General features: G+C 37.8%; 1 protein-coding gene across 3 annotated transcripts in view; it reads left to right on the forward strand.

Annotated features, from left to right (window-relative positions):
- Positions 1–12,306, forward strand: part of EXD2 (exonuclease 3'-5' domain containing 2) — a 42,815-nt gene that overhangs the window by 17,420 nt on the left and 13,089 nt on the right. For all 3 annotated transcript variants that reach the window (XM_017501027.2, XM_037728808.1, XM_017501046.2), the window contains one exon: positions 12,280–12,306. This exon is cut by the window's right edge and continues 230 nt beyond it. In XM_017501027.2, coding sequence (XP_017356516.1) covers positions 12,280–12,306 — 27 coding nt within the window. The remainder of the gene's footprint in view (positions 1–12,279) is intronic.

A 12,306-nucleotide genomic window follows, 5' to 3' on the forward strand; every position in this document is an offset into this window, starting at 1 on the left:
ACACACATATATATATATAATACAATATAGCATCACTTACATTGCAAAGAATGCTGCAGTTGAACATTTACACTCATTATTGGGCATATGTGTCTATGAGTGGAGTTCTGGGTCATGGAGTTTATGTGTGTGTGTCCATGCATGTGCAACTTTAACTTTTATAGATGATGCCAAACTGTTTACCAAGATCGTTTTCATGAATGTACCTTCCCATCAGTAGCATATGAATAATCCCATTGTTTCCAGCTGTTTTCAGAAGTGATTACACTAATTTAACCTCCCTCTATATGAAAATTGCCTGTATGAAAATGGACTTTGTTTTACATCCTTGTCAACATTTTGATACTGTAATATTTTAAAATTTTATCTATTATGTTTGGCTTATAGTGACAGTTCATTATGATTTTAATTTGCATATTCCCAATCACTAATGAAATTTAACATCTTTTTGTAATTTATTGGTCTTTTAGATATTTTCTTTTATGGAGTGTCCATTCAAGTCTCTTGCCTCATTTTCTTTTTTTTTCTTGCTTCATTTTCTATCAAGTTATCTTTATAGGCATTCTTTATATATTCTGCATATGAACCCTCTGGGAGTTAAATTTATGTTGTAAATGTTTTCTCCTATTCTGTGAATCGCCTTTACATTCTTTTAATGTTTTTTTTTTTTTTTTTTTATATTTTATTTTTTTATTTTTTTTTTTTTTTTTTTGATAAACGGAAGATCTGTCTAGTACAGTTTATCAAGTCTTTCCCTACACACAGTCATGAACATATTCTCTCTAGGTTATTTTCTTGGAGTTTTATGGTTTTAACCTTGGCCATTCAGATTTACAATCCACCTGAAATTGATTTTTTAGGTGTGTTTATATATGATGTACAATAGGGTTAAGTTCCATTTTTTTCTCCCAAAGCGATAGCCAATCTGCCTAGAACCACAGATTGAAAAGATAAACCTTTCCTCATTGCTCTGCGATGCCACTTTATCACAAAACAAGTGTCTGTATATGTCTAGACCTGTTTTTGTCCTCTTTGTCTATTTTTCTATTCTTACACCAACTATTAGAAACTTCCTTATTCAGTGTTGTTTTAGAATAACTCTGGATATCTGGGACAGCAAGACCTGCCATCTTGTTCTTTTTCTACAATATCGTGGATATTCTTGATGCTCTACATTTTCTTTTCTTTTTTTTCTTTCTTTTTTTTTTTTGAGATGGAGTCTCACTCTATTACCTGAACTGGAGTGTAGTGGCACGATCTCAGCTCACTGCAGCCACACCTCCCGAATTCAAGCCATTCTCCTGCCTCACCACCAAGTAGCTGGGACTACAGGTGCCCGCCACCATGCCTAGCTTACATTTTCTTATAAGTCTTAGAATCAGGTTTTCAGGTTCTATAAAACTTTCTTGAGATTTTGATTGAGATTGTATTGTGTAGATCAGTTTTTAGGGAACTGACTTCTTTAAATTATCGAAGGGTTTTTAAAAATTGTCATGAAATTGTATGTATTATGTAAAAGATAATGTTTTATGCATATATACATTGTAGAATAATTAAATTTAGCTAATTAACAAATGCATTACTTCACATAGTTAACATTTTTTAATGATGAAAATACTTAACATACACTATCTTTGCATTTTCCAGTAATGTATCATCATTAACTATTGTCACCATGCTGTACACTAGATCTCTTGAACTCATTCCTCCTATATAACTGTAATTATATATTCTTTGATCAACGTTTTCTCATCCTCCCCTCCTCCCAACCATCCTAGCCTATGGTAATCACTATTCTACTCTCTTACTTCTATGAGATGAACTCTTTTATTTTTTATTTTTATTTTTTAGAGACATGCTCTCTCTCTGTCACCCAGGCTAGAATGCAGTGGCATGATCACAACTCAATACAGCCTTGAGGTCCTAGGCTCAATCAATCCTCCTATCTTACCCTCCCAAACAACTAGGACTATAGGCACACACTACCACATCTGCCTAACGTTTAATTTTTTTTTTAGAGATGAGGTCTCACTATGATTCTTAGGCTGGTCTCAAATTCCTGGAATCAAGCTATCCTTCCACCTCAGCCTCCTCAGTAGCTGGGATTACAGGAGGGAGCTACCATGCCCACCAAGATTAACTTTTTTAGATTCCACATGTGAGTGAGCTCATGCAGTATTTATCTTTCTGTGCCTGGCTTGTTTCACTTAACATAATGTCTTCCAGGTTTATCCATGTGGTTGCAAATAACAAGATTTTATTATTTTTATGGACAAATAGTATTCCATTTTAGAAAGATATATATATATTCACTATATATATATATATATATATATATATGTCTTTCATAATAGCGTATGTGACATTTATCCATTCGTCTGTGATGAACACTTATGTTGATTCTATATCTTGGCTATTGTGAATGGTGCTACTGTAAACATGGGCGTGCAGATGCAGATATCTCTTTGAAATACTAATTTTATTTCGGTTGGGTGTATACCCAGTAGTGGAATTGCTAGATCATGATGTTGAGTTTTTGAATCTAAGTATTTATTTAGACCTTTAGTTTCTCTTAATAATGTATTTATAGTTTTCTGTGATTTTTAAATTTAAGTATAAATGGGGATTTTAAACATTTTTTTTGTTTCTTTCTGGTACATAAAAATGCAATTGAGTTCTATATAATTCTCTTGTATTGAGGAACCTTCCTAAACTCACTTATTCTAATTACTTGTAGATTCTTTTGGATTTCTATATGGACTATTATCTTTGAAAATGACAATTTTATTTCTTTCTTGTCCTTTATGTTGTTTCTGTCTTTTCTTCCTGTGGTCTACCTGGCTAGGATCACAATACAATGTTCAGTAGATGTGGTGATAGTGGGCATCTTGACTGATACCCTATCTCAAAATGACAGCTTTCAACATCTCATATCTCCAGTAGGCTTGTAGATCCCTTTATCAGATTAATATGTTCATTTCTATTCTTGGTTTACTAAGATTTTTTTTTTTAATCATGAATGGTTGTTGAATGTAATCAAATGTTTTCTGCATTTCTTGAGATAATTATGTGTATTTTCTCCTTTATTTTGTTATTGTATTGAAATACATTGATTTTCGAATTCCTGGGATAAATCCAACTTGCCCATGATGTCTTATTCTTTTTATAGATTGCTAAGTTCATTTTGCTAATATATTTTAGAGGATTTAAAACAAAATCTGTTTATGAGTCATATTGGCCTATCTTTCTTAAAATGGCCTTGTCAGGCAATTTATTTATTTATTTATTTATTTAGGAAACAAAGTCTCGCTCTGTCACCCAGGCTGGAGTGCAGTGGCACAATCTTGGCTCACTGCAACCTCTGCCTCCCAAGTTCAAGAGATTCTCCTGCCTCAGCCTCCTGAGTAGCTAGGATTACAGGTGTGCACCACCACACCCAGCTAATTTTTGTGTTTTTAGTAGAGACAGGGTTTCACCATGTTGTCCAGGCTGATCTTGAACTCTTGACCTCAGGTGATCCACCTGCTTCGGCTTCCCAAAGTGCTAGGATTACAGGCGTGAGCCACTACACCCAACATTTTTTTTTTAAGGAGACAGAATTGTCTTTTCACCCAGGCTGGAGTGCAGTGGCTCAGTCATAGCTCACTGCAGCCTAAATTCCTGGGCTCAAGCAATCCTTCCACCTCAGCCTCCCAAGTAGCTGGGACTACAGGTGCACACCACCACACCTGGATAATTTTGAAAATTTTTTTTTTGTGGAGATGGGGGTCTCACTGTGTGTTGCCCAGGCTGGTCTCAAACTCCTGAGTTTGAATCCTGCCTCCAAAGTACTGGGATTACAGGTGTAAGCCACTGTGCTTGGATATTGTTAGGCTTTGATTTAAAAAAGTCATGCTAGCTTCATACAACAAGTTTAAGATGTTTCCTACTTTTATGTTCTCTGGAAGAGTTTGTATAAGATTGTCATTGTTTTCTCCTTAAATGTTTAGTTAGAATCTACTGGTGAAGCCATCTGGAGTTTTCTTTTAAGGGAAGTTTTTGAATTATGGATATAATTTTTTGAATTGTTATGGAGCTATTTGTGTATTCTATTTCTTAATATCTCAGTTTTGTAAATTATATATTTCATCTATCATCTAAATTTGTCGTCTTTCAAAATTTTTAATTGTTGACATAAGCCAGGCATAGTGGCTCGTGCCTGTAATCCCAGCACTATGGGAGGCTGAGGTGGGAGGATCACTTCATGCTAGGAGTTTGAGACCAGCCTGAGCAATACAATGAGAATCCGTCTCTACAAAAAATTTTAAAAATTAGCCTGGTGGCGTGAGTCTGGAATCCCAGATACTCATGAGGCTAAGGTGGCAGGATGGCTTGGGCCCAGGAGTTCAAGGCTGCAGTGAGCTATGATGATGCTACTGCACTACAGCCTGGACAACAGAATGAGACCCTGTCTCCCTCTCCAAAAAAAGATTATTGGCATATACTTGTTTATGATATCCTCTGACAATTTTTTTCCTGTTTGGTAGATAACTAGGAAATGTCTCTTTTTTCATTCCTTACTTTGCTTACTTGTGCTTCTCTCTTTTTTCCTGATAATTCCTCCGGTGGCTTTATCAATTTTATTAGTCTTTTCAAATAACCAACTTTTGGCTTTGTTGATATTCTTTATATATGTGTTCTATTTCATTGATTTCTGCTCTTATTTCTATTATTTCCCTGTTTACTTGGGTATAATTTCTTATTCTTCATTATTCTTCAACCAACTTTAATCTGACATCTTTTTATGTGACAACACTGAAACTGATCATGTTGATGGCTTTCTTGTTTTCCAGTCCAGTGGACACTTATTTGGACTCATTATTCTAGCTCTCAAAAGCATCACATTCACATTCTTCTATCTCCTATCTTATTATCCTTTCTACTTTTTCCTTTCCTGATTCCTGTTTTACCTGATATCTAAATATTGAAATGGCTCAGGCTTGGTCTCTTCTGTATCCACCCCAGATATTGCAAACAGGTGATATAAATGAATGATATAGAGTGATTGTTTGCATTTTCTAATACATAGGAATGTTCTTAAATTCATAAGGAAATATATCCCCTCTCATTTTTTCTTTAATCATAATGCTTCTAGGGTCTATCTTTCATTTTTGTAGTTTTATTAGCAACATGGATCCTGAGAAATATTTCTTTGTATTAGAAAAATAGTGATATACAAATATGATGGTAAGTGGAAGATAACAGTTGGCTTCAGTTGAAAAGACATTATGGTGAATTCGAGAATTCATGCCTCATATAAATGAGAAAGCTGCCATATAGTTCAAGCCAACTGTTACTGGATTGTCCAGTTCTTTAAAAAGAAACTTGGAGTATGGATTTTTAAAAAATGTGAACTCTACTAATTTAAAAATGTGAACTCTACTAATTTAAAAATTCTGGCATAAGTCTTTAAATACATGGAGACCAAAAATAATATTATAATAAAATCATGTCTGTGAGTCAGCAGATGGATCCGTGGGCCGCTAATTTATGTCTTCTAATTTACATTCTTTTCCTGTATTCTCATCTAATTGTATGACTTTAAATACCATTGATATAGTGATTGCTCTCAAAGTCAGAATGCCAGCCTCTCATATCCACCTGCCTACTTGACATCTCTCCTTGCATGTCTAATAGTCATCTCAAACTTAACATGTTTCTAACAGAACTCATTCTTGATTTTTCTTCCCAAACTTGTTATCTCTAGTCTTCCCCACCTTTAAGATTAAAATCAGTGAGACATTCTTCTCCCTAAGAGCTGTCTAACCGGATGGTGATATGATTGAAAGTCAGAAATAAACAGGCAGTTATAACATGTTATATTTCTTTAATGGCAAAATATATGCAAATTCAAATAAGTGGTTATACAAAGCAGGAAATAACACAGCATGCTATCACAAAGAGGTGTAGGTTTCTTTGAGTTACCCATAGTGATATGTAACTGTGGATAAATCACCTGTACAAAATGAATATTCTACCATGTTTTAGAAGCTATTATTGCCCTTCTCCTGAGGCAGGTGGAGACATTAAATACCTTTTTGGTCCCCTGATCCCTGCCTGGTCCTTTCTGGAGACTCTGGCTACATATTTCCTTGCATAACAGGTACAAATAATTGGTGCAATAAAGGTTGAGCTAGGGATGTTTTCAACACCATCATCCTATAGATCCCATGTATTAGTCCATTTTTTCCCTGCTATTAAAAAAACCCTGAGACTGGGTAATTTATAAAGAAAAGAGGTTTAATTGGCTTGTGGTTCTACAGGCTGTACAGGAAGCATAGCAGCATCTGCTGCTGGTGAGGCCTCTGGGAGCTTTTACTCATGGTGGAAGGCACAGTGGGAGCAGGCATCTTATATGGCAGGAGCAGGATCAAGAAGAAGGGGAGGTGCCACACCCTTTTTTTATTTTTTATTATTTTTTTTTGATACAGGGTCTCTGTCGCACAGGTTGGAGTGCAGTGGTGTGATCTTGGCTCACTGCAGTCTCCACTTCCCAGGTTCAAGTGATCCTCCTACTGCGACATCTGGGACTACAGGCGCACACCACCATACCTGTCTAATTTTTGCTTTATTTATTTATTTGTTTGAGATGGAGTTTCGCTCTTGTTGCCCAGGCTGGAGGGCAGTGGTGTGATCTTGGCTCACTGCAACCTCTGCCTCCCCAGTTCAAGCGATTCTCCTACCTCAGCCTCCCAACTAGCTGGGACTACATGCATGCACCACCATGCCTGGCTAATTTTGTAATTTTTTTTAGTAGAGACGGGGGTTTCACCATGTTGGTCAGGCTGGTCTCAAATTCCTGACCTCAAGTGATCCACCTGCCTTGGCCTCCCAAAGCGTTGGGATTACAACAGGCGTTAGCCACTGCACCCAGCCTTTCTTTTTTTTCTTTTTTTTTGTAAAGATGGGGTTTCCCCACATTACCCAGGCTGGTATCAAACTCCTAGACTGAAGTGATTCACCCACCTTGGCCTCCCAAAGTGCTGGGATTACAGGCGTGAGCCACCACACACCTTTAAACAACCATATCTCGTGAGAACTCACACAGTATACAGTACCAAGGGGGAAGGGTACTAAAGCATTTATAAAAACTCTGCCCTCATGATCCAGTCATCTCCCACGAGGCCCTACCTCCAACATTGGGAATTGGAATTCAACGTGAGATTTCGGTGGAGACACAGATCTGAACTATATTACACCTCTACTACCTCCTTAGTCCAAGCCTCAGGAATCTCTCGTCTGGACTATTGCAAATCTTCTTCTGACTAGCCTCCCTGCTTTGATTCTTGCACACGTGCAATCCTTTCTCCATACAGTAACCAAAATATTTTTTTAAATGCAAATCATATTTTGTCAGTCCTCTGCCTAAAACCCTTCCATTGCTTAGAATGAAACGCAGATGTCTCAATTACCTACATGTTCTTAAGGACTTACTTGCTGTAGCTTCTTTCAGCATCTCTGATTTTGTCTCCTCCTACTCTCTTCCCATCCTACTCTTATCAGCGTCTAGCCACATTGGGCCATAATTCTGTTGCTTGAACAGGGTAAACTCATTCCTATCTCAAAACCGGTCTAAGTTTAACTGGTACATAAACTCCATGGACTAGGGGTGTTGATTAGGTAACCTGTTGCAGCCCAAAAGATGGCCCCATGTCATTCTTTACTCTCTGCTGCTTTCGTAAGGTCATTTAAAGAATCACAGGCCATTCCGGAAACTAGTTTTTAAGAATACTGTTTTGTTGTTGTTGTTGTCTTTAAGAATACTGAAGCCAAAATGGATTATCCCGGCTCCTAGAAGGAGGACCTCTAACCCAACATTCTCTAAATGAATGACTGAAACAGCAAAGAGTGTTAGAAATTTTATCTGTAATGATTGTTGGTATTCAGTTAAACTTTGTACTTTTGTGTATATATGATAATATAACACATTAATACAGTATATGTGTGTAATTTATAAATATATACAGTATATGTGTCAAACATTTTTCGATATGTTGACTAATTTTAAAAACCCTAGATTAAATAATGCTAAAAAGACCACTGGATTAAATAATGCTAATGAAATTAAAGCATGTCACTTTTTAATAATGTTGATAGGACAGGGTTTTCCTGTTTTCCATGAGTAGTGATGTCAAAGCAAAAACAACATTGAAAAGCAAAAGGGGAAATATGAGAAATAAAGACTAGGTATCTTATTCTTTAAGCCAAATTGACTCTCCTGGAAACATTATTCTTCCAAGTATCTATTCAATATAAGTTATGTACCTAGGAATCATAAACATTTGGATTCCTAGCTGAGAAAACTTTGATTATAGTATATTGGATCTTAACCACAATCCAGAAACATTAAAGACAACTCAGTTTACCTATCTGTCTATTTATTTATTTAATGTATTTTATCTTTGTCTTTTCTTTTTACTCACCAGCATATTAACAAGGAAATTAACATATGGTAGACAATGGGAACTGACTGTAAAGAGGTACAAATATCCAACCTTAGGAATCTGTAGTGAGTTTTATGTCCAATTAGCAGTAATACCTATTAGAAGTAGAGATTTATAACTTTTTCTTGGAGAAAGTTGATATTATAGAGGGAAGGAAGTACTCATTAATTTTTAAAAAGGTAATTTGGTCACATCAAGATGAATGATTAGAGAACAGGAACCCCAGTAGTCAAGTTTTTTATAGGTCTTTTTAACCTTGGCTGAGCTCCAAGAAATAGACGACGAGTTCAAACTGGCATGCTTTCATGTATGGATACGGAAATAGCCCTCATTGGTAAACCAGTGCCTAAGAAGGAAGCCTAAAATTTTTGTGAATTAGATCATGGTTTTACTCAGCATTAGAGAAGAAGCTGAGGGCTAGAGGGCCAGGCATGGTGGCTCACACCTGTAATCCCAACACTTGGGAGGCTGAGGTGGGCAGATCACTTGAGGTCAGGAGTTTGACCAGCCTGGCCAACATGGTGAAACCCTTTCTCTACTAAAAATACAAAAATTAGCTGGGTTTGGTGGCAGGCACCTATAATCCCAGCTACCTGGGAGGCTGAGGCAAGAGAATCACTTGAACCCTGGAGGCAGAGGTTGCAGTGAGCCGAGATTGCACTACTATACTCTAGCCTGGGCAACAGAGCAAGACTCGGAAAAAAAGTTGAGGGCCAGAGCCCTCCCCATTTTTTTTTTTAACAGCAGTTCTTTTTTTGATCTTGACTATTTCCTCTGTGTGATTTTGGTCACTTTAACTATGCAATGTCCCTCCTCTGATTACTTGTGACACTTGGCTTGAAACATTCGTTTGGCATTTACCATGTCATTTTCTTTGTGTGTGTGAGCTTGTGTATATGTATATCCATCCTACTCCTCCTATAAGATGATAAATTCCTTAAATCAGCATGCTGTCTTCCATTACTTTATATGCAACTGTGGCACTGCAGGCCTAGCAGGCAGGTAGTACAGTAGGGAGAGGACCTAGAGCAGAGTTTCTCAGCTTCCTTGCTATTGACTTTTTGGGCAGATGATTCTTTGTTTTAAGGGGCTATTTTGTACCTTGTAGGATGTTTAGCAGCCTTCTGGCTTCTACTTACTAGATGCCTGTGTTTCCTCCCCACTTGTTCTGACAACCAAAAATTTCCCCAGATGTTGCCAAATGTCTCTTGGGGTGCAAAATTACCCTCAGTTGAGACTGGGAAATTTAGGTGATAGTCCTAGCTTTGCCATGATCTCACCATATTTGGTCAAACTGATTCACCTATATTCCTCTCCTAACAAGTGAGAAGCACTAGAATTTATTGGGTTTTGTGGATAGCTTTAGGGAAACATTAATCCCTTGAAAATGTATGTGAGTTTTGTGTGTACATTTTTCTAGGAATAACATTCTTAGCTTTCAACATTTTCTCAAGCTTATCTGTGACTCTAAAAAGATTAAACCTCAGCCAGGCACAGTGGCTCACGCCTGTAATCCCAGCACCTTGGAAAGCCAAGGCAGGAGGATTGCTTGAGGTCGGGAGTTCAAGAGCAGCCTAGGCAACATGGTGAAACCTCATCTCTACAAAAAATACAAAAATTAGCTGGGTGTGGCTGCCTGTGCCTGTAATCCCAGCTACTCGGGAGGCTGAGGCAGAGGAATCACTTGAACGAAGGAGATGGAGGTTGCAGTGAGCCAAGATCATGCCACTGCACTCCAGCCTGGGCAACAGACCCAGACTCCATCTTAAAAAAATAAAGAAAAAAGATTAAACCTCAATCACTTATTACATAAAGTTTTTGTATCTTTTACGATTTAAAGCCCTGAGCTTAGGCTCAGTATACATTTTTTTTTTTTTTTTCTGTGAACATGTGACTATAAATGCTGAGAAAGCACTTTGTGCTACCAGGATTTGTTATATTATCAGGTACCACTTATTTACACTACCGTATCTCCTACCCCTTTTTTAAAAATTGGATCTTGAGTTAGTGATGATAAAGTAAATGACTAGAGTTACCTGCATGTACATTAGGGAGACTGGATAATGAAAAGAGGATGTTTATCATTTTGCACTCTACAGCCTTTTTTTTTTGAGACAGGGTTTCACTCCTGTTGCCCAGGCTGGAGTGTAGTGGTGCGATCTCGGCTCACTACAACCTCCGCCTCCGGGCTTCAAGTGATTCTCCTGCCTCAGCCACCCAAGTAGCTGGGATTACAGGCATGTGCCACCACCCCCAGCAACTGTTTGTATTTTTAGTAGAAATGGGGTTTCACCATGTTGGCCAAGCAGATCTCAGACTCCTGACCTCAAGTGATCCACCCACCTCGGCTTCCCAAAGTCATCGGATTACAGATGTGAACCACTGTGACCTGGCCTCCTTAGCCTTTTAAAATCGGCACGTTCTTTTGCTGTGCAGAAGCTCTGGAGTTTAATTAGATCCCATTTGCAAAAGAAATCATCATTAGAGTGAACCAGCAACCAACAGAATGGGAAAATTTTTTTGCAGTCTACCCATCTGACAAAGGGCTAATATCCAGAATCTACAAAGAACTAAAACAGATTTATAAGAAAAAAAACAAACAAACCCATCCAAAAGTGGGAGAAGGATATGAACAGACACTTTTCAAAAGAAGACATATATGAGGCTAACAAACATATGAAAAAATGGTCATCATCACTGGTCATTAGAGAAATGCAAATCAAAACCACATTGAGATACCATCTCACACCAGTTAGAATGGTGATCATTAAAAAATCTGGAGACAGCAGATGCTGGAGAGGATGTGGAGAAATAGGAACACTTTTACACTGTTGGTGGAATGTAAATTAGTTCAACCATTATGGAAGACAATGTGGAGATTCCTCAAGGACCTAGAAATAGAAATTCCATTTGACCAGCAATCCCATTACTGGGTATATATCCAAAGGATTATAAATCATTCTATTATAAAGATACATGCAAACGTATGTTCATTGTGGCACTGTTTACAATAGCAAAGACCTGGAACCAACCCAAATGCCCATCAATGATACACTGGACAGGGAAAATGTGGCACATATACACCATGGAATACCATGCAGCCATAAAAAACTATGAGTTTGTGTCCTTTGTGGGGACATGGATGGACCTAGAAACCATCATTCTCAGCAAACTGACACAAGAATAGAAAATCAAACACCGCATGTTCTCACCCATAGGCGGGTGTTGAACAATGAGAACACATGGACACAGGGAGGGGAGCATCACACACTCAGGTCTGTTGAGGGGGACTGGGGAGACACAGGGGGGGTTAGGGAGTTGGGGAGGGATAACATGGGGAGAAATGCGAGATATAGGTGACGGGGATGGAGGCAGGAAACCACATTGCCGTGCAAGAATCCTGCATATTCTTCACATGTACCCCAGAACCTAAAGTGCAATAAAAAAAAAAAAAAAAAAAAAATATATATATATATATATATATATATATATATATATATATATAAAATCGGCATGTTCCATATGACTGCCACTGTATGCCCCAGAGCTTCCCTGTGTCGGCTGGTCACTGATTATGGCTTTTGGGGTTCTCAGTAACCTTTGTTTAGGCTGCTGCTTCACAAAGTCCATTGCATTTGTTACTGTAGGCTTATCTGTAAATGTAAACCAAAACCTGGTCAGATGCTCCCTTTGGGAAGTTAAGGTTATACCTCTTAGACTTTTTTTGTCACAGTTATATGTTGTGCTCGCTGCTGTGCTAAGGTGTGAACCACAACCCTGTCTTCTTCTGTTGCAGGTAAATTTGGAAGGCAAAGCCAGCCCT

This window comes from Cebus imitator, unplaced genomic scaffold (genome assembly GCF_001604975.1).
Source record: "Cebus imitator isolate Cc_AM_T3 unplaced genomic scaffold, Cebus_imitator-1.0 Scaffold13, whole genome shotgun sequence".
In the NCBI taxonomy this organism is placed as follows: Eukaryota; Metazoa; Chordata; class Mammalia; order Primates; family Cebidae; genus Cebus; species Cebus imitator.